Source organism: Labeo rohita, chromosome 2, assembly GCF_022985175.1.
Source record: "Labeo rohita strain BAU-BD-2019 chromosome 2, IGBB_LRoh.1.0, whole genome shotgun sequence".
NCBI classification, from domain to species: domain Eukaryota; kingdom Metazoa; phylum Chordata; class Actinopteri; order Cypriniformes; family Cyprinidae; genus Labeo; species Labeo rohita.
The window spans coordinates 16862594-16886363 of NC_066870.1; the positions used below are offsets into that span (position 1 = coordinate 16862594).

At 34.9% G+C, this 23770-nt stretch overlaps 2 protein-coding genes across 4 annotated transcripts in view; one reads left to right on the forward strand and one right to left on the reverse strand.

Annotated features, from left to right (window-relative positions):
• Nucleotides 1-7907: 7907 nt before the first annotated feature.
• On the reverse strand, nucleotides 7908-11585 carry plvapa (plasmalemma vesicle associated protein a). The gene is made up of 5 exons (XM_051094902.1): nucleotides 11122-11585; nucleotides 10825-10897; nucleotides 8956-9668; nucleotides 8372-8858; nucleotides 7908-8280 (listed from the first exon to the last, which is right to left on the reverse strand). Exons 1-5 carry the CDS (start codon nucleotides 11506-11508, stop codon nucleotides 8228-8230), a joined length of 1713 nt encoding a protein of 570 aa, XP_050950859.1. The 5' UTR covers nucleotides 11509-11585; the 3' UTR covers nucleotides 7908-8227.
• Nucleotides 11586-18596: 7011 nt separating this feature from the next.
• The window catches only part of nr2f6a (nuclear receptor subfamily 2, group F, member 6a), a 152415-nt gene continuing 147241 nt past the window's right edge, over nucleotides 18597-23770 (forward strand). For all 3 annotated transcript variants that reach the window (XR_007829452.1, XM_051132044.1, XM_051132055.1), the window contains exons 1-3: nucleotides 18597-18724; nucleotides 21193-21800; nucleotides 21881-21975. Coding sequence is in view for 2 of the 3 variants with exons in the window: in XM_051132044.1 (XP_050988001.1) it covers nucleotides 21532-21800; nucleotides 21881-21975 (364 nt within the window). In the remaining variant the exon portion in view is untranslated. The remainder of the gene's footprint in view (nucleotides 18725-21192; nucleotides 21801-21880; nucleotides 21976-23770) is intronic.

Consider the following 23770-nt stretch of genomic DNA (forward strand, 5'->3'; position numbering starts at 1 on the left):
CTACACTATTTTAATGTTGTTGTGGGCAGTGTTGGGAATGTTACTTTGAAAAGTAATTAGTTATAGTTACTAGTTACTTCTCACAAATAGTAACTGAGTTAGTAACAGAGTTACATCATTATAAAAGTAACTAATTACCTAATAAAAAAAAAAATTAAATATATTAAATAACTTTAACATAATTAGAATAACCATGTATGAATGCATGTTTGTCATGTTGACTGAACTTAGGACTGGTGGTGATATTGTTTGTAATTTAGTGTTTCTATGAACGTCTTGTTACTACCACGAATTCTGCTATTGATAACAATATTAAACACACTAAGGTTCAATAAGCTGCTGGGTTCATGAATATTAATCACGTTGTCTGCGTTCGCTCTAACTGATTTGCTGTAATCAAAACAGGGACGATAATAGGTGAGCGCCAGCCAGTGAGATTGCTGTTTGCACATTAGTTCCGCCTACTACCGGAGAAACCAGCAGTTCTTAAAAGCTGAAGTGTTCCAAAGGAGCTCCGTTGTTTTGAGAGGAAAATACAACAGAGAATATCGTTTACACGTAGCGCGTCAATTCTGCATGGTATAAGACTCTGTCGCTCTGTATCTTTCTTTGCGTGTGTGTGAGACAAAGTGACGGCTAGTTGTGTGCCTTCACACTAGAGTTTACAGCTCGTCAAATACAGGTACGCTGCGCATCCATTCAGATGAACTGAAAAATAAAATTATAATAATATTATAATAAATGATAGTAACGCCGTATTTTATTGGCAGTAATGGTAACGGCGTTGTAACGTAGGAAACAGTAATTCGTTTGATTACTCGTTACTGAAAAAATAACGCCGTTAGTAACGCCGTTTATTTATAACGCCGTTATTCCCTTTGCTGGTTTATGCTGGTCCTTGACCAGCAAAGGAGCAGCTTAAACCAGCATCAAAACATACCTACCAGCATATGCTGTTTTTTTCACCAGGGCATTGTTTGTTCATGTTAGTTAACTATAACAAATGACACCTTAAGTGTTACCAATTTCAGATTTAATATTTATACTTCTTTCTCAGTGAAGATGCCTTTTTGACCACATGTGTCTCCTTTCTGTACTACATTCATTTTAATGATATATATATAAAAAAAATCTATATACAGTACTGTGCAAAAGTCTTAGGCCAGTAGTATTTTCATCATCTAAAACATGTTTTTTTGCTGTAGTGTATCAGTAGGAAATATCAGTTTACATTTCTAAACATTCATTTTGCCATTAATTGTAGTAAACCAGTGAGATTTTTGTGTGGAGCACAGGCTGTTGTCAGACTCCTTGTGCAAACAGAGATGTGATCTCTCCATCATTCAATCCAGTCTGTCTTAAGAAACAGAAAAAAAACGGAGACAGACTAAATCCAGAAGAACTGTGGCAACATCTCCAAGATGCTTTAAGAGACCTACACCTACAAAGCTACAGTACTGTTAAAATTTTTAGGCAGTTAGGCACATAAAATGAGGATGCTGTCAAAAACAATGTCATAAATAGATTTTCTTTATGAATTAACTTCTATTAACTAAAATAAATAAGCATCTGATGTGACCATCCTTTGCGTTTAAAGCAGCTTTTGCCCTATGTGCACTTGTGCATAGTTTTTCAAGTAGCTTTGCGGGTAGGTTACTTGAACCATCTTGGAGATGTTGCCACAGTTCTTCTGGATTTAGTCTGTCTCAGTTTTTCTGTTTCTTCATGTCATTCCAGAGACAGACTGGATGATGGTGAGATCAGATCTCAGTGTGGAGCACTGGCTGTTGTCAGACTCCTTGTGCAATCAAAAATCTCACTAGATTATTACAATTAATGGCAAACAGAATGTTTGGAAATGTTAACCGATATTTTTTACTGACACACTACAGCAAAAGATAGAAATAACTTACTTTAAACCATTTTTTAGCTGGTGAAAATACTAGTGGCCTAAGATTTTGCACAGTACTGTATCTTTTTACAAAAACATGTTCCCAGTTTCTGCATCAGCCCGGTTACCATCATGACTCCATTTAAAAAATATTTCATAAAAAAAAAATAAATAAATAAATGAAACAACATCTAGGACCATAAATGTCACTTTATCACATATGTTGCTACTTTTGCCAGTAGGGGGAGATCTTAAATTGTTAACCCTGCTATGCTTTTGATAACTAAACAGCTGATTATTGAAAACGTGATGAAAAATAAAACGCTGTAAAATATTAGCATTTAATTATCTGTATAGTGACCTGTGGTGTCATGACATAAGCACGAAGCCAGTATTTACAAAACGAACTATGAAACTGTTACCCTGTTGCAGACAGCTATATAACAACATTACCATTTTTAAATTTAGCTTGAGATGACAGCGAATTTGTTCAAATCTTATAAACCTTTTCAAAATAGGAGAGGCACTGATTTCATGGAATGACTTTAGAACAGTCACTGTCATATAGAACCTAAAGACTAAATTATAATTGATTTATGGATGGCTGTTCAGCTTGACAAGCACGTAGGCCTATAATTATAATACTGACTCATAATAACATTGTCAGTCTCCATCAGCAATCAGTGAAGGGGACCCCTACCACTTTCTGTTTTATTAGGTACATAAGGCTTTATGAAGTCATTTGTTCTCAAGTGTAATCTTATTGTAATGAAGATTAAACATAACTAAATGATTATTTATAATGACTTAATTAAGAACCAACAATGCTGGTTCATATAGTCATAAACTTCTAATTCAGCACTCGTGACATATATAAATAAAATTTCATTAAAAATGCATTGTTTACATGTAGAATTTGGATCAAAATATTACTACAGAAACTTTTAATTAGGATTAGAGTGTCAAAAAATTATATTATTTATATAGATGTTCATTTACATTATGATAACCCTGTTGAAAATAACAGCATATGCTGGGTTGCGTTTCTCGTACAACGACGTATCTCGCTGATTAACCTCCATAGTACGATGCATTGTTGTGGAAACAAACTAGCTAGTAACAACTGTTTGTACAACAGCCTGGCAGCTTTTAACACACACACACACACACACAAAAGAACACAGTTTTGCAACAGTAACCACAGTATTCGTAGTAAAACTGCAGTAACAACAAATTTACCATGGTTAACACTCTTATGGCTTGCTTCCTTTTACCATGGTTACAGGAACATTATTTCAACCATAATATTTGTAGCAAAAACCATGATAATAATAATTAATAATACTAATACGACTACTACTACTACTAATTATTATTATTTTTATTATTATTATTATTATACATTTTAGTACTTATGTAACACCATGATTGTTTTTCATCAGGTACCCTCCAAGGTACACCTTCGTACCTTATCTACCCTTGTGTACTTGTATGGTACTAGTATGCTCCCTGGCTTTTAGGGGTAAACAAAGGTGCACCTTAGAGGTTACTGCCCAGTAAAGAGCTAAAATACAACATTTTAGTACATTTTATTTCTGACAGAGTTATCCAAAAAAAAAAAAAACGCTTATGAAATGTTTAAAACACATGACTTTCAAATATAATGTTAAGTAAGTATAATTACTGATTTTATTATTTTAATAATTTAAAAGAAAAATTTAGTTTAGAGGTACATCGGTATTGATATCGACAATACTTGGCTTGAAAATATCGGTATCTGATCCAAAATAAAATACGAGGTATCGCACATTCCTACACATTAGTTCAACAATGTAGGTCCGCTCTTAATGACGTCACCTAGTAATAACTTATGTTATTTAACTGATTAAAGATCTCTAAAACGCAGCTATATTAAATATGGCACCTGATGACTCATTTACTAGTTTTTGTTCCTTGTCATTTCGCTTTATTTGATGTTTGATTCATCGCGGGTTCCCACTTACGTCATACTCCGGGGTTCCCCTAGGCATTTATGCGCATGCGCACTATTCAAAAACGGTGGAAGCTTAAAAATACATAGATTAAAACACATTTATATTTAGATCGAGTGAAAGATATAGATTGTACAGCATGTTAGCTTGCTCACTGTGCCCAAGAGCATAATTTAATGAGCCCATATGTCTTACTAACAAGGAACTATGCTTCTAACCACAGGTCGAGAGCTGTAGTTCCAACCACGTAAGTTTGTGACACTGTTTGCAAATGTTCGTTTGAACTAAGGTTTCGGGAAACACCGAATCATTGAACTATGCTGGTAATGACAGGACTTGCGACCATACACTGTAAAAAATAAAAAACACAATTTGTTGAGTCAGCTTAAAATAATTTGTTGCCCTGCTGCCTTAAAATTTTAAATTCAGTCAACTAAAATAAGTTTAGTCAACTTGAAATGTTAAGTTGTACTAAGTAACAACTTAGATATTTGTGTTTGCTAAACTTAACAGATGGCTAAGTAACCCAGCTGCCTTAAAATTTTAAGTTGATTCAGCTCAAATATCTAAGTTGTCACTTAGTATAATTTAACATTTCAAGTTGGCTGCATTAAAATTTTAAGGCAGCCAGGTTACAAATTATTTTAAGTTGACTCAACAAATTGTTTTTTACAGTGTGGTTGGCTAACGATGGTTTTGGGAAACGCACCCCAGGTTAGGTGTTTTGAAGCATGGCAGCTGGTTTGAACTGGTTGAATCTGGTCCTTAGTTGGTCATGAGGTGGTTTAAGCTTTTCCTGAGCTGGATATGCACATGACCAGCTTAAACCAGCTCATGACCATCTAAGTACCAGCATTAACCATCTCAAACCAGCTGCCATGGTTCAACACCTAACTACCATAAGCTGGTTTTATCAACAGGCAAAGACTCTGGAATCACACAAATGCACAAAACAAAGAAATACATACATTTTGTTAACTTTGGACATTGCATTAAACATATACAGGTCACTTAGTCAATATGGATGATGCCAGTTGGCTCATGTTTAAAAAAAAGTAGGTTTGCCTTGTTGTGTTTGACACAAGGATCCAGAGTTAGCCTAGCCCAGGGGTGCCCAACCCTGTTCCTGGAGAACTACGTTTCTGCAGAGTTTAGTTCCAACCCTGATCAAACACACCTGTCTACAATTATCAAGTGCTCCTTCAGATCCTAATTAGTTGGTTCAGTTGTGTTTAATCAGGGTTGGAGCTGAACTCTGCAGGTAGATCTCCAGGAACAGGGTTGAGCACCAAGGGCCTAGCCCCTGCAGTTATGAATTAAAATGCAGAAATGTACTTACGATAGCACCACCTGGTGTCCAACATGTGTGTTACAGTGGATGATGTTTGAGATTTCTGTCCCTTACAGTCTCTCACACAAAGCCAATATATAAAATTAATATAGAAACATAAAAAATATATAATATTTAATATGATATACTTCACTGATGCTGCATGTAATCTTAGACAAAACCAGTCATCAAAATATGGTAAACAAATATTATTTTGTATTATTTTTTACATTAACCTTTTGTATGTCTTTCAAATTATTATTAATCATTTTAAAGGTTGATTATTTGAATAAAAGGCTTTTTTATACTCACAAAAACAACTGGAATGTATTTTGACACCTGATTATTGCATTAGTACACAACTGGCAGTAGTGTACAGTGTTAATGGAAAATTCCATGCAGTTTGAGAATATTTTTAGCACACGGTTTAATTAAGTAAATAACATGTTTTAAATAGCATGTGCTTTTTTCATCTTCCAGAAAAAATATAGAATCAAGACCCTTGAGACCATGTGCAGAGGTCAACAAGAGAAGGTTTTGGCCTTTAATGTCTTTACCAGAGTGGTGGGCATAGAAGGGCCAAGCAAATAGGAAATGCAATTAGCGCTTTGGTGGAACAAAGAACGTTAGCTTCTAGAGACAAAAGGTGATGAGTCCTGTGACCTAGGTAGGAAGGAGGTAATAATAATAAGCACCTATGTGTTTCCTGAAGGAGGGTGGAGAAGGGATATTTACCTCGAGATGCAGAACGCAGTGCTTATTTTTAAAAGGCCTAAAAGAAAAATTCATCACGACTTGTTGTTACAATGGAGCATGCCAGAAATAAAACAGCCCAGGTGGAGCATTCAATCTGGGCTTTTTCAGAACTATCATGGGGAGAATAACATCAGCTAGTTTATATAAAGTTCAGAGACACAGGCACTAAACACTCCACATCCACAGACAATAATTGCATTGTTTTCTGTGTATGTGTTTGTGTCTTTACAAAGATAGTTCAAAGACCTTGCTGTCATGGTCCCAGACGTCAGGGCCACCAAAACCTGTCTACCCTCTTTGAGAACCTTAGTGTCTTAAGTGGAAAATCAAGTATGTCAAACAAAGGATATCCTTTAAGCTGGGTAGCAGGCTCCTTCTGTGACGCCTCTATATATTAATTGGCGCCCTGTTTCTTTGCTTTTGTCTGATTCACCTTTTTGGCATTCTTGGTGACAGGATGCTTGTTGACATGGGAAATCATTTTAAGTGTTTTACATTATGTCCACATGGTGCAGGTTGGCAGTACCTTGCTCTGCATTTAGGATTCATTTTGTTTTTTCATTCACATTACTCACAGGCTGCGTAGTTAATATTAGTCATATGTCAGAACGATTCTATATTTATCATCCGAATGTATTAATGCAGCCACTTCACTGACTTCAATTTTCCTGCACGTTGGTTGAGTGATGACTCGGTATGACACTTAAATGGGTTTGCTTTGCTTGGAGAGCGGCTCTGTTTTAAATAGTGCTTCCCATTGACGCAAAACAATGACAATAGCCTGATGGTTAGCCAGAGCTATTTTAAGCTTATGTGAAGTGGACCTATTGAAATTTCATTGATGGTTCTTCTTGTACGTATGTTCGCTTTACTGCACTGGTGTCATTCACCTGTGGCCTGGAGTCATTGTATTTTTCTGTAAACACATTTGTTCTATTCATTTCCGGCTTATTAAGAGGCTGAAAGAATGCAAAAACATTTTAGGGCCTTGTACTTCAGAGCTACACTGTAATTATGAGTAAGGCATATACGTTTATGGTATATTTTTTAACATTATAGCCATATCTGCCCCTTTTTATATGTGCACTACCAGTCAAAAGTTTTTGAACAGCAAGATTTTTAGTGTTTTTTTTTTTCTTCCAAGAGGTCTCTTCTGCTCACCAAGCCTGCATTTATTTGATCCAAAGTACAGCAAAAACAGTAAAAATCGGACATATTTTTATTATTTAAAATAACTGTTTTCTATTTTAATATATTTTAAAATGTAATTTATTCCTGTGATCGAAGCTAAATTTTCAGCATCATTACTCCAGTGTCACATGACCCTTCAGAAATCATTCTAATATGCTGATTTGCTGTTCAAGAAACATTTTATTATTGTTATTATCAATATTTAAAACAGTTGAGTTCATGCAGTTATAGAAATTAATACTTTTATTTAGCAAAGATGCTTTAAATCGATCAAAAGTGATGATGAAGTCTTTTATAGTGTTACAAAAGATTTCTATTTTACATAAATGTTGTTGTCCTGAACTTTCTATTCATTAAAGAAACCTGAAAAATTCTACTCAGCTGTTTTTTAACATAATAATAATAAAACATTTTTTTTTTGAGCAGCAAATCAGAATATTAGACTGATTTCTGAAAGATCATGTAACTTGAGTAATGATGCTAAAAATTCAGCTTTGAAATCACAGAAATAAATGACACTTTAAAATATATTCAAAGAGAAAACAGTTATTATAAATAGTAAAAATATTTCAAAATGTTTTTGCTGTACTTTGGATCAAATAAATGTCTTAAAAAACTAAAAATCGTACTGTTCAAAAACGTTTGACTGGTATTGTAGATAAAGATAAGTTCTGGATGAACTATTTCAGGATTATTTAAAATAATAAAATACAAACAAAAAATGAATAAGATGAATAAAACATTCTGCTTATTTTCATTTACTTTTTATTCCATGTAGCAAATAAAATAACTTTACAAAAAATACTATCTGTGAAAGACAATTGTAATGATAGATATATACAAGATATATATATATTTTTATAAGATATATACAAGCATACATGAATTTAATGCACAAAGACATCATCAACTTCATCCCACAAAATGCAATTAATATGCATGTTAATAATTAGTACTCACATTACAGACTTGCAGGGTCAGTATATATAGGTTTTCTATTTTCAAACCTTTATAGACAGCTCTGGCTAGGCTTTTGCCTGGGATTTTGCCAGGATTTTGTTCACTCCCTCAATTTGAGGTTGCATAACGAAGCAACTCCTTCAGATGGAGACTTATCTGTGCTGTAAATCAAACAAAAAGGTTTAGACATTATGAAAATTAGCACAAAAAAGATTACAAAGTGCAAAGTAACACCTCTTCTGCTTGGCTTACCTTGGTTTAGTTCACCACTAGCAGGTGTTCTTGTTCCTCCAAGAGCTGGTCCATATCCAGGTACGTTAGACCCGAATGAGCCAACACCTGCCATTGACCCTGTTCCTATACCAGTTCCAGTAGGGCTTGATCCAGCACTGCCAAATCCTGTCACCCCTGGTCCTACTCCTCCCAAACCACTTGTCCCTAGACTTGTTCTAGTTAATCCTGACCCACCTAATACTGTGTTGCCCAGTCCACCTGAAAGACTCCCTGTCCCCCCTAAAGCTGTGTTTAATGATCCTGTCACACCTGATCCTGTGCTGCCCCATCTTGTGCTGGGTCCTACACCATTAGCACTGGGAAACGCTGGTCCAGTGGAGCCGGTCGCGGGCCATGGCATGTTTGGTTTGCTCAGTCCTGTTGAACTCAGACCGGTTCCTCCAGTGTTTGGCATGTTTGGCAAACCGAAGGAGTTTGGCATGAATGGGTTACTTCGCATTGATGGCTAAAAAGTAATTAACATTCATTATAAACACATTCATAAATTCATAAATGCAAACATAATGATATAAATATATGTTTAAAGACCATATTAACCTCACCTTACAGCTGGCAAGTGAAGTATTGAGAAACTCAATGGTGCCTTTGAGCATTTTGATGTCATTTTCTTTCACAGAGAGAAGTTTTTCATTCAATTCGTTTTCTCCTTTTAGTTTTCTGTTCTCCAACAGAAGTTTTTCACTGTTTTGGTCATTCTTGAGCTGAAGTTGGTCAAGAGTTTTGCGATTCTCGCGAATCATGACACTGCGGTTCTGATTGCACCAAGTAGCGTCCTCTGTCAGGCGTTTGTTCTCGATCACATATTTGGCGTTTTCCCCGTTGATTTTTGTGAACTGGTTCCCCACTATATCCAGATACGACTGGAGCTTGTTCTCAACTTCCCTGGAAAGGCTGCTACAGTTTTCCCGAATGTCTTCGAGCTGATTTTTTTGTTTGTCACACGTTAGCTGGAACGAAATGTGTTTTGAAAAGAGGTCATCGATCCTTTTGAGGAATTCTTTGGTGACGTCGGGGATTCCTCGTAAAGAAGAGACAAAATCCTCTTTGCACTTTTGCTGGTACAACATGAGCTCTTCCTCAAGTAAAGCCTTGTCTCGCCTTAGTCTGATTGCTTCCAAGTGAAACCCATCCTTTTCTTTGTTGGAGTTGTCCAGCTCAGTTCTCATAATAGCCACCGTCTGAGTAAAGTTGGCTTTCACCAGCTTTAGCATTTCCTCTGATTGCTGGTGCATGCTTTGCAAACGTCTGTTGTTGTCTTTAAAAAAACAAAACAAAGAAACAATATGGTTGAAACAGCTGAAGAATACTACATTTACTGATTATTGATTAGCCTAACAGTAAGTGGGTTAAATAAGCAAAAACTCAATGTTTTGTACTAAACTAACATGTAAAAGTTATATATATACTAGTCAACATTTAAAGTGGATCAAAATCTTTCATCAAAGTTGTCCTAAAAACAAAACAATAACCATTCTTGTCTCAGGACAGCTTTGATTAACTTTTTTTTTGATCCACTTTAAATGTTGACTACTGTATATATTCAGTGTAAAGACCTGAGTACACCAGTAACGATAACTAGATGACTATATTAGCGTTTGGACGATATCGTCAGTTTATTCAAAGCAAACACACCCAGTGTTGCCAAGTTGGGCCACTTCAACACTGTTTCCCCACGTTGTTTTTTTATGTCCATGGGTTGAAGCGAGCCCAATAACATTATATCTAGCCCCTGGAATGCGAACTGTACCAGGGGAACCCCTCCAAAAAAGTGTGTATTTTATCCCCCGGAACGTGTTTTGAGGTGGGACGTCACCTCAAAATGCAACTGGGCTAATTTTGGGTTAGTTTTGTTGAGAAAACCTGGCAACCCTGTACAGTTCTGCCGCTTTAAATTCTCAAGTTCTTTATATCAGAATCTGATTGGCTGTCAATGTTTTTATCGTTCTTCAGCTGAAAAAAAATCATTATGAAAGTGACTCCAACGATATTGTTTCTCTGTGCCTTTATCGCTAGCTGTGGTGTGGACTATTCTTTAATATTACGAACGATTTCCTTTACTAAAAAAAAAACAAAAAAACTGATATTTAGATTTTAATTTTTTTTAATTTTTTGCATCCTCAGATTTCAGATTTTCAAATCGTTGTATCTCATCCAAATACTGTCCTATCCTAACCATACATCAATGGAAAGCTCATTTATTCAGCTTTCAAATGATGTGTAAATCTCAATTTCAAAAAGTCAACACATGCGATTGGTTTTGTGGTCCAGGGTCACATTTGTAGTGATGGTTTCTGTGATGGTTTCTATTGTTTTTTCAGCAGGGTCTAGAAGTATATCTTTATTGTTAACTTTATAGTTATCGCACTTGGAGTAAACAGGTCTTTAAGAAATATTCTGAAGTACCATCTCACCATTTGGATCGGGACAGTACGTAGGAGGGCATGCGCGAGGCGCAGCCATTCTTTTTTCCATCTCACATCGAGACTGTCAAAAAAAAAGACAGAAAAGAATGGTTCAGTGCGGGTGAAGTGATGCATTTTAACTTTTGAAAATTATTGTTTCATAACCTAATGGGAAAGTTAATGAAACGTTTTTTAGAATCATGCAATTAAATGCACCTTTACAATTACAACTAGACCACTGAAACATAATGTTGTTTGCAACAAATTAATTAGCTGAACACATTTAAATTTTGCCCAAAATCTCACCACTGATGTTTGCATGGTCCTTATTGCCACAGTCGAGGTGTTCGCCAGTTTGCGTAATTCAGCCAGAGCTTTGTCATTGCTCATCTTTGCAGTGAGAGTGACGTTCAGAACTTTGGTGAGGTTCTTTTCCTTCCCACGCAGAATGAAGTTTTCCATCGTGAGTTTGCTGACGCTTTGGTCCAACTCTTGCAGCCTCTTTTCCTCCACCGTGTGCTCGGGCTGTCCGTACACCAAAAATAGCACCAGACTCGCAATGATCAGAGACTGGATGAGCGAGGAGAAAAAGAAGACAATCTTCATGTAGTAGCCACAGCTCTTGCCTTTCGACTTGTGCATCTTCTTAGCAGCCAAGCCGAAGTTGGCCTGAGAGTAACTGCTGTTGTACATCGCTAATCAACAAACACCCAGCTCCTTCACGAAAATGTTCTCCTAACACATCAAAGGCAAAATAAGAAGTTAAATATGTTAACACTGCAAGCTTATATTGTTTTCCTGCACCTCCCATTGGATGACGCTTGCCTGGTCCACCCTGTGGTCTTGATTACAGAGATTAGAACAACATCACGCACTGACCAGGGGGTGGCCCGAACCCGGACTGTACATTGTTCCAACGTAGACGTCCTGCCAAAACAGATCCTTTTGTTTGACAGCAAGTTGGCACTGGAGAAAGCACATGGTTGACGGCTTGACTACGTGCTGTTTTGAACAGATATTCAGAGATGCTTTTAATCTATCTAGGTTAATGAACACAACATTATACATTTTGGTATTACATAAAAGATGCTCTAAAATACTTCTGATTCGCATAAGAATTGTAAAACACATTCCTACTATGTCTAAAATTCTTCCTGACGTGGGTAGGATGAGGATGTGGTTTGTATATTGTGCTTTACTAAAACATTACCTTTGACCAGAGCATTTCAATCCATTGCCAGTTATAGTTTAAATATGATACTAACCATAGCTTTGTGCCTTTATATAATGTTCTGTAGTTGCTAAGCCGTATGTTTCTAAAACTCATGAGAATTTTATACTGATATCTTATAGATCTTAAGAGCCAGAGGATAAGAATATTATGAAAGCATGTGGCTTTCCTGCCAGGAACTGTTGATGTGCCACCCCGATTCCAAGAGGAAGCAGTAATTCATAGCTGTGTCTCACAGTGACAAACGCAGAAGGGACTGTCTGGACACGTCTTAGGTAAACTACTGAACAAATGAAGGAAATCAGTAATAAACACAGATGTATACACATCTGCTGACACTATCAAGAATTAATCGTCCTGTTTATCTGTTTCTAAAATACGGCTGACGTTAAAATTATCATCATCTGTGCGTATCAAGATTCACTCACACACTTGTTTCAGAATGTTTCTAAATCCCGTAAACTTGCCAAAGCACACATTACCGCATTAATGTTAAAACTTTTGTGCTTGTGTTATGTAATTGTACTGACAAGTGTTTATATAACAAGAGGTACAAAAAAGAAAATAATAAACATAATTTAACAGCAATGAAGCTTGTGATTCCAGATGATCTTTAGATAATAATTTAGGGGTGGCAACAATAAAAAACCTTGAGTTGTGTAAAATTATTTATTTGAATGGCATCAGGAATTATAGGTGATACATGGTTTGATAGTTAGCTACCCAAAATAAACTGCCATTGAGATGCTTCCTTTCGGTGCTCCCAGCTAACAAAAGTATGTTTTATGTTCTACAACCCAGCACTGGGTGAAATATGGACAAACCCAGCAGCTGGGTTGTTTTGACCCAGCGGTTGGATTAAATGTTTAACCCAAACCTTCTGAGTAGTTTTATTTTACTCAGCCAATGTTTAAAATTTCCTATATGGCTGGCTTAAAATGAACCCAAAATAAGTTGTTAATAAAAATCAGACACATAATTACTACACTCTAAAAAAATGCTGGGTTAAAAACAACCCAACTTGGGTTATTTGGCAACCTAGCATTGGGTAAATATTGAACACAGCACATGCTGGGTTATTTTGACCCATCTGGTTGGGTTTAAATGTTTGTACCCAACATGCTGGGTTGTTTTATTTAAGTCAACTATTTAATTATATTGCTGGCTTAAAATAGGCTGGAAATTAATAATCACACAGATAATTATAGAGGCAACAGAAATAATCAAAACATGAGCATTTATTATTAAGCAAGAACACACATGTATAAATTTATTAGACAAATTTCATTTATTTGGGTGAATACAGCATAGTTTACAATATTACATACATTTAAACTGGTTTAACAAGCATTTTAGACATAAAAAATGTAACATTTAAAAGTAGAATTTTAATTTAAGTGTGTTCAGCCTGAAATTCTCGTGCCGAAATCAAAGCCAGTGATGGGAACTACAAACCTCAGACCGCCACTCTAGTTCAGCTATGAGTGAAACTAAAAGCGGTGGTCTGAGGTGACTGACTGCATAACCTGCCCATAAACAAACAGTACTGAGATTAGAGATTTTTTAACATCAGATTAAATCAGTTTATGTTATGTAAGGCAAAAGGCGTTTCCATCATGTGAAACGACCGCTGCTACTGCAGCTGACTGACATCTCGACCTTGTGTGTTGCACTGCATAAAATAATGTCATTTACAGCTCAGTAAAGGCTTTATAAATGAAATAAAATGTATACAAACGTCCTTCGCTGAAAAGGTGCACCTAATCGGCAGCACTGAGAAACACTCTATCCTGTAGAGGACGCAAAAAGCCCACACTCATTAAAAATGACCATGCAGCTTAGTTACAGAAAAACTACCCAGCACCTGGGTATAAAATATTAAAAATAACCCAATAAAATGACCCAACATTTTTTTAGAATGCAGAAAAACTACCCAGCACCTGGGAAGAAAATATTAAAAATAACCCAAAACAAAGATTCAAATATAATGTACTCACCCCCTTGTCATCCAAGATGTTCATATCTTTCTTTCCTTAGTCAGAAAGAATTCATGTTTTTCAAGGAAAAAAATCAGCATTTTTCTCCATATAATGGACTGATATGGTGCCTGATTTTAAGTGCAGCTTCAAATGATCCCAAATGCGGTTGTAAATGATCCCAGCCAAGGAAGAAGGGTCTTATCTACTGTTTTTTTCTGGTTCATAACAGTTAGGGTATGTCGAAAAACTCCATTTTATGTTCTCCCTCAACTTCAAAATCATCCTACATCGCTGTTTTACCTTTTTTGTTAAGGGTGTTTGATCTTCTTTGCATGTTTATTTTGCAAAGACTGGGTCGATACTACTGCAGCAATTTAGGATGATTTTGAAGTGATTTTTTTAGTTGAGTTTCTTGACATATCCTAACTGTCTTGAGCCAGAATACACAGAGTTCAACGAGAGCAAGGCAAAACGAGCGTTTGAGAATAAAAAATATTTACAGTGTATTTTTTTTTAATTGAAAGTAGCCGATCATTTTCTAGATAAGACCCTTCTTTCTCAGCTGGGATTTTTTACAACTGCATTTGGGAAGTTCAAAATCGGGGCACCATAGCAGTCCATTATATAGAGAAAAATGCTGAAATGTTTTCCTCAAAAAACAATGTCTTTACGACTGAAGAAAAGAGACATGAACATCTTGGATGACAAGGGGGTGAGTACATTATCTGTGAATCTTTGTTTAGGGAAGTGGACTTCTCCTTTGAGACCTGTGAACATCCTCTGAACAGCCTCCGAATCTCACCACTAGATGGGGGTATTTCCAAATAACACTGTTCTGGAATTTTGACATTTAACAATAAATATATACAATAAAAACATATAACAATAAAATATAATATGCAAAAAATAAAATACAAATATGTTATTGCATTAAAAAAAAAATTATGTTCCAACATGCTTTTAGGGCTCAGTAGAGTCAGTGTAAGTAAGAGTTGCAATGCTACCCCGTATCTTAAAAGAGATCAATCACATTCCTGAACCTGGGGTCAAAGGCCAAATAAACACCCAGCTTGTACAATGCACATAACTCAAGCATGCACTCTCAAACTCACACTCCTTTTTTTCTTTAATGTGCTCTCTCTCTCACGCACATCCTGACGTAAACAGTATTTGTAAGGGGAAAGAAATGTAAAATGTTCAAAGAGTTGATGTGAGTTGATGATGCCAAATCAGTTTGCAGTTTCATTGCAAAATCAGGGTATGTTTTTGTTTCAGTTGTTTCTAAGAATGTGATTTCACAGAAATGGGTGAGAAGGAAGCAGAGGTCGTTGGGGTAGCAAATGAAATGTTTTTCTTGTGAGTGTGACCCTTGAATAATTATGTGAACTGGTGGCCAAGATCTAAATCTCAAAACAAGAGACAGCTGTCTCCTGGATCAACAACAAGATGTACAGCTCGCATGGCTTTTTCATTGTTTTAAAGTAATAAAAAAAAAAGTAAATTAAAGAAATTGTACATTCCTCTGCATACAGGAAACAGTGCTGAACCAAAATCTTTGGCTGAACTTGTGACTTTTTTTAAATATCACCTGCATTGTTTGATAAATGCACAAAATATTATTATTACACAAAGTTATGCCTTTCCTACCCTCTGACCTCTTACTGTGTAAATTGGATAGAAGTCAAGCTTTAACTAACCTGTAGACATGCTCTCAGGTTACTTCTCAAACCTCTTCTGGTAACTGCCTTTAACATGGTTTGTACTTTTTAAAATCATCTTGATTCCTTAAATCCAGTGTCTATTTTTACATTACCAGTATTTTTTGAATTACTACAATCTAAAAAAAATGCGTGGGTACTTGAGTGAAATATGGACAAACCCAGCTGTTGGGTTAAAAATGTCATTTAATAATTTAACCCAGCAGTTGGGTTTGTCCATATTTTACCCATGTTAGGGTTGAAACAACCCAGCACTTTTAAGAGTGTAGTAAGTAATCTGGTTGTAACTAACTAATCCATTGTAACTGAAAACAAATTGCACCTATTTTGAATTCCATTTGGGATCTGGTTTAGATATCAACTAGTCACTTCCAAATAGCATGTGCATCAATTTCTAGTTTTACCAGTATTCCGGTTGCTGCTGATACTAGTTTCTAGCTTTACTGGATTCACTGGCATTCATTAGGCACTACTAATTTCTAATCCTATTTACTATATATTATTACCTTTTATTAGACACTACTGTAGCATTTATAATCTTACTAGTAAAACGTTTAATTGAAGTAGCCTTAAAAGTAACCATTCTGAGTCATTAGTAAAAAAGCAGTTATATAGTGAGTCAAAAATGTTACTGTTAATGAGATTATATATTATAAAGGTATTATAAAATGTTATATAGCTGCTTATAAATAGACACTAATATACGCTGTTTAGTAGTTTGGAATCAGCAAGATGTTTATGTTTTTATGTTTTATGTTTTTAAAGTCTTTTCTGCTCATCAAGGCTGTGCTTATTTGATTAAAAATCCAGAAAAAAAAAAAAAACAGAAATATTGTGAAATATTATTGTGATTTAAAATAGTGGTTTTCTATTTGAACAGTTTAAAATTTATTCCTGTGATGGCAAAACTGAATTTTCAGCATCATTACTCCAGCTTTCAGTGTCACATGATCCTTCAGAAATCATTCTAATGTGCTGATTTATTATTAATGTTAGAAACAGTTGTGCTGCCTAATTTTTTTTTTTTGGAACGTGATTTTTTTTAGGATTCGTTGATGAATAAAAAGTTTCAAAGAACAGCATTTGTTTGAAATAGAAATCTTTTGTAACAATATACCCTACCGTTTAAACTTTGGGGCAAGTACATTTTTTTTTCTTTCTTTGAAAGAAATTAATACTTTTATTCAGCAAGGATGTATTAAATTGATAAAAAGTGATAATAAAGACTTAAACTGTTAGAAAACATTTCTAGAATAAAGGCTGTTCTTATAACATTCATCAGATCATATTATATATATATATATATATATATATGTATATATATATATATTAAGCAGCACAACTGTTTCAACATTGATAATAAATAAGCAAATAAGCAAATTAGAATGATTTCTGAAGGATCGTGTGACTCTGAATACTGGAGTAATGGCTAATGAAAATTCAGCTTTGCATCACACACACAAAAAAATATTACCACCATTTAAAACTGCAATAATATATATTTTTTCTCTATTTTTGATCAAATAAATGCAGCTTTCATAAACATAAGAAACTTCTTTAAAAAAACGTAAAAAATCTTTCTGATCCCAAACTTTTGATTTTTAATGTTTTTAAAGTCTTTTCTGCTCATCAAGGCTGTGCTTATTTAAATAAAAATACAGAAAAAAAAAACAAAAAAAAAAACAGAAATATTGTGAAATATTTTTGCGATTTAAAATAGTGGTTTTCTATCTGAATATAGTTTAAAATTTATTCCTGTGATGCAAAGCTGAATTTTCAGCATCATTACTCCAGTCTTCAAGCCTTCAGTGTCACATGATCATTCAAAAATCATTCTAATGTGCTGACATATTTTTAATGTTGGAAACAGTTGTGCTGCTTATTTTATTTTATTGTATTTTATTTATTTATTTTTATTTATTTTTTTTATTTTTTTGAACTATATATTTTTTAGGATTCTTTGATGAATAAAAAATAAGTTTCAAACAACAGCATTTGTTTGAAATAAAAATCTTTTGTAACAATATAATAATACTTTTATTGAGCAAGGATGTATTAAATTGATAAAAAGTGATAATAAAGACTTAATTTTGAAACTATGTTGAATAAAGGCTGTTCTTATTACTTTTTATTCAGCAGATCATCCTAAATATATATATATATATATATATATATATATATATATTAAGCAGCACAACTGTTTCCAACATTGATAATAAATAAGCATATTAGAATGATTTCTGAAGGAGTGGGTGACTCTGAATACTGAAGTAATGGCTAATGAAAAAAAAAACACCATTTAAAATTGCAATAATGTTATTTTTTTCTGTATTTTTGATCAAATAAATGCAGCTTTGATAAACATAAGAAACTTATTTAAAAAACATTACAAATCTTTCTGATCCCAAACTTTTGAACAGCAGTGATATAAGCACTAGTAAAGTGGGGATAGATAGTAAATCACTACTTGTAAAAATTAAAAAGATGATAGTCACTACTAGTGTGACTGACATTAAACATGACAGCAGCTAGTTTGAATACTTTCTTTATAAATGTTTTGTCCGATTTGAAATCATTAAAGTTATTACTAATGTTATAGAGCTTTATATATCTAGCCTGTGCATGGCACTCTTATGGTATTTACTGCTTTGGCGTCCTGTAGGCATATTTGCAGTCCTTTGAAGCACGCCTGAGGTCACTGATCTCTCAGGAGCAAAACACCACATTCTTTTTTTGTGTGCCCAGCAGAGCTGCTCTTTGACTTCTTTGCCCATATAAGGCAGGAGATACCATGGCAACCGTGGGCTTGAATAGCTGTGTCAAATCCCTCCGCACCCCCCTTACACACACACACACACACACACACACACATACATACATTCTCCCTCACAGGCACGCGGCGCGCGCACTCTACTGGACACTGGCTCGCGCTATCTCTTGTCCTCTTCAAGCCAGCGCGACTTTTGTACTTCCAAAAGCAGGTAGGAATATTGAAACATTCCCGGGGATTCGCCGCCGTTATCGGTACGCTAGCTTATCATCCGGGGCGTCAAAGGTAGGCGAAAATATCTACAGTTTTCGCCGAAGTCAGGAGTGAGGTATGTCGCTAAAGCTATGGCTCCACCCCTCCCCCTGCTCGAAGATCGCTGGAGGTTAGGCCGCATGTCTGTTACTGGCTCTCATAAAAAAACAAGAAAGGGGACATTTAGCTCCGGATCACGGCGAAACCATGAACACGGGCTAACGTTATGGTTTCACCCGTTCCGGTTTTGATTGAACAGTTTTCAATCAGCGCCACAGTAACTGTTAGAGGGACTCCAAAAGTCTGTCCTCATTTCACAACAAACAAGCGCAGCACTTCCTTGAACAATCAGTTGACTGTAGAAAGACGCTGCTTTTTATACTGAGATGTTTTGATTGGCGTGTGATTATTGTTTGTTATGGTATGCTTTCAGACGTTTATCTGTTGAAATATCAGCGTTTTTTGTTTTGTTCTTCATTATTGGATCTTGGCAAGGAATTTTGAAAGATTAGACATTTTAGTACAATTCGTTGGTAATCTGTGGCTCCTGCGCTGCAGTGAAATGATGTAAAAATCACTTATTAATGAATATATTATGTATACATATTGTCAGTATGTAGAGCAGAACTTGCTAAACTGACGTGATTTCTGCTGTCTTAGTAAATAAAGAATTAGCCATGCCTGGAACAGTCTAAAGGTGAAATATACACAGCTGTTCAAAAGTTTGTGAACAGTGTGCTCTTCAGGGCTGCGTTTATTTGATTACAAATACAGAAAAAATATGCAATATTATGAAATATGATGCAAAATAATACTTTTCTATTTTAATATGCATTAAAATATAATTTATTCCTGTGATCAAAGCTGAATTTTTAGGATCATTACGCGTCTTAAGTTTAGAAATTATTCTAATATGCTGGGTTTTTTTATCAGTGATGGAAACAAATTTTTTTTGGAGCTTTTTAATTGTTTTAAAGAAGTTTTTTTCTGCTCATCAAGGATGCACTTATTTGATTAAAATGCAGAAAAAATAGAAATATTGAGAATTTTAATATAGTTGTTTTCTATTTTAATATACTTTAAAAATAGAATTTATTCCTGTGATGCAAAGCTGAATTTTCAGCATCATTACTCCAGCCTTGAGTGTCACACAATCCTTCAGAAATCATTCTAATATGCTGATCTATTATCAATGTTGGAAACAGAGAAATATTTTGTAACAATATACACTACCGTTCAAAGTTTGGGGTCAGTAACTTTTTTCTTTCTTTCTTTTTTACTTTTAAATTAAAACTTTTATTCAGTAATGATGTGTTAAATTGATAAAAAGTGATAGTAAAGACTTATATTGTTAAAAAAGATTACTATTTTGAATAAATGCTGTTCTTTTTAACTTTTTATTCATCAAAGAATCCTGAAAAAAAAAATCACAGATTCCAAAAAAAAAAAAAAAAAAGCAGCACAAATGTTTCAACATAGATTAGAAAACTAATAGAAAACTGTTATTTTAAATTGCAACAATGTTTCATAATGTTACCCTTCTTTCTGCATTTTTTAACAAAAAAAGGCAGCTTTGATAAACATAAGAGACTTAAAATAATAATAATAATAATAATTTTTTGGGGGGGGGACCTGTAATACTTTTTTTTTCAAATAACAGCATTGTTTAAAATAGAAAAATTTCCGAACAGTATACAAAAGTTTGGGGTCAGTAAAGTTCTAGTATTTTTTTTTTTTTTTTAAGAAATTAATACTTCTATTCAGCAAAGATGTGCTAAACTGATTTAAAAAAAAAAAAAAGTGATGGCAAAGGATAATATAGTTAGAAAATATTTCTATATGAAATACATTTATTTCATTTATTAACAATCCTGAAAAAAGTATCCAAAAAAATATTTGGCAACACAACTGTTGCCAACATAGTTAATTCTATTATTAATTATTTGATGTAATAAAATGTAGCTTTGCATCGCTGGAATAAATTATATTTTAAAGTATAATAAAATAGGAACCATTATTTTATAGTGTAATAACATTTCACAATATTATTGTTGTTTTTTTCTGTATTTTTGATCAAATACACACAGCCTTGATGATCATTAAAAAACATCACAAGCCTTACTGATCCCAAACTTTTGAACAGCAGTGTATGTTAGTAGTTATGATAATAACTAAGCACTGATTAGGCTAGAAATATTAAGGCAATAAGCCTCAAGAAGCCGTGAGATTATAGTGAATTTACAACAGCTAATGGGCGTTGTTAGGCGCGACGCAGAATAGTGCTATTTACATTTAAATAATTCAGGATTCAGAAAAAACAGAAATCCTGTGCTCAGAACGTGTATAAACCCTGAAATGTGTCCATTGCTTGATAATAACAAGTATAGAACCATTCTTTGGTTTTGAGTAACTTTTTTTCTCTCACAGGTCCTGGATAGTAATCTGCCGTCTAAACAGGACGTTATTTAAGGTGTGACTCAAGAAGAAAGAGCAAAAAGTGAATATGCTCATTCAAGAAGGCAAAACAACATGCACAGCTCATTTCCCGAAGACCAAAGTTGACTGACTCAGACGAGTGACTCAGGACTCGTGTCTGAGCCTAAATGCGTGAGACGAAGCTGTGGACAATTAGCAGATATAGAGGCCTTCACATCTTCTCGTTTTAGAACGCACAGCTGTCAAAAAAAAGGGGGTCAGCTGAAACTGTCTGTGCCAGCAGCACGTTTGGGAGTGTTTTTCTTCCTCGGTTGTGCTGAGAACTAAGCGATGGCCATGGTGAGAGGGGGGTGGGGAGATCCCAATGGGGAGACTAATGGACTTGGTGACAAGGGGTACTTGAGGGGAGATGAGGACGACGGGTCACCGCAAGGAGGCGGCAGCGACATGGAGGCTGGGGAGGATGATAAAGGTTGCGTGGTGGACTGTGTGGTCTGCGGAGACAAGTCTAGTGGGAAACACTACGGCGTGTTTACCTGTGAGGGCTGCAAGAGCTTCTTCAAACGGAGTGTCCGACGAAACCTTAACTATACCTGCAGGTAATGGAGGGAATGTCAGCTGTGTTTATATATGTGTGCTAATTTAGTCTCAACATTAAGCCATTTTTGATGTCTTTCAGATCAAACCGAGACTGCCAGATTGACCAACATCACCGCAACCAGTGTCAGTACTGCCGTTTAAAGAAGTGTTTCCGAGTGGGAATGCGCAAAGAAGGTAACTGTCTATCCCGCTCATCATAAAATCAGTTGCAATGGCTTTCTGTTATTGTTTAATCCACACACTCAGTCAACTGATCCACTGATTTGTCAACATCAGGGGCGTCGCTAGGGCTTATCATTCGGGGCTCGAGCCCCGAAAGTTTTTACTCCAGTCCCGAATGTTTTTTGCATGACCCTATGATTTGCACGGAATTTCACAAAGTTTGAATGATTTAATCAAAAGTTGGTCATTAAACTTAAATCAAGTCGCGATATGGACTAGTATCTGTAAATATTATGCCGCAAAAGACTATTTAAATATGAATCCTGCATGTTCTGCGTGTCTTTTTGTGAATGAACGGCGCGGATGCGCGGTTTTGTTTTCTACACGTAATACTGACACGCGCAGTGATTTCAGCGTCTGCCGTTTCACTAAATGAGGACATAAATACATTAACAGCATCTCCAGAACTGCTCTGAGAGTTACTGCATGAGCTTTTCACTGTTTCATTTGAGTAAAACAAGCGTCAAAAATATACACAGAAATTTAAAGGTATTCACGGCAAGTCGGCAACCCGTCAAAATAAAAGTTCGGTTTAACTTAAATTAATCATTCAGTATAATGTACGTGCCTACTACTACTGTTAATTAATACAAATGTATACTTTTTTTTTTTTTTCACACAATATTTCTTCCATGTTTTTACATTTTAATAGTAAATTCCCTTTATTTGCCAAAAATAAAATATAATTTTCATTAAAAGATTAATAAAATCATTATTTAATACCTTCATCTGATAACCAGAAAAATGCACAACACAGAATTCCATGAAGCTATTGTAAAAAATAAATAAAAACTGTTTTTATGCATTCAAATAAACAGACATGCTAAAACATATTTGGTAACAATAAAACGTGAGAAAAAAAAAAAAAACATTTCATAGGGTCCTAAACATGTAATTTTTCTTAACTTTTGATAAATTGACAGTAAATTGTATAAGATTCATGGTTTTAATTAATCACACATGATTAAATACATTTTGATTAATAAAATTAAATTTAACCATTAAAAAGAAGACCAGAAAAATTAAAACAGAAAAAAAATAATAATCATAATAAAATAAAATAAAACGGAATTTGGGGGGGAAAAAAAACAGGGCCCTATTTTTGCATGCAACTATATATTTGTTACAGTTATAAATACATTTTCAAATGTATTATTTTATTTGTCTAACATATTTTTGTAATGTTATAATTTTGTTATAATGCTTTGATATGTGTGCTATTTGCAGTGATTACTATTTACTATTGTTAATAGTGTGACAAGGTCTTTAACACCCAGTTTAATGCCCCCGGACCCACCTAGAAGGATCCAGGTTCAACCACTTGTGTCTAACAAAATCTTATGTGAGCATGATGTGAGCTCCCACCCACCACCACTAGCCCCTGATGTTTTGGCACCAGCCCCGGATGTTTTAAAATCCTAGAAACGCCCCTGGTCAACATGTTATAAATGTATAGTAAGCAAGGGGGTTCTGTCTCTTACAACTTAACAACTACCTTACTAACTATTAACAAGCAGCAGGTTAGGAGTTTGAGGCAAAAGTCGTAGTTAATGGTTTATTAATAGCGAGAATTAGACCTTAAATTAAAGTGTGACCATAAATTTATTTATTTTTTTAACTGCATTGTTTTCACTCAATGCAGTTGTTACACAATCAGTGTAGTCCAATTCACAAACATAAAGTCCTTTTCACACCAGGGCTCTATGCTTATTTTTTTCTTAAAGTTTCAAAATTTCAGGAGCATCTT

Coding starts and splice junctions, on each gene's coding strand:
- plvapa (XM_051094902.1), bottom strand. CDS start 11,508: ATGTACAACAGCAGTTACTCTCAGGCCAACTTCGGCTTGGCTGCTAAG. Junction 9,669..10,824: donor GTACTGTCCCGATCCAAATG/GTGAGATGGTAC, acceptor GTTTTTTTAAAG/ACAACAACAGACGTTTGCAA. Junction 8,281..8,371: donor TAGTGGTGAACTAAACCAAG/GTAAGCCAAGCA, acceptor TTTGATTTACAG/CACAGATAAGTCTCCATCTG.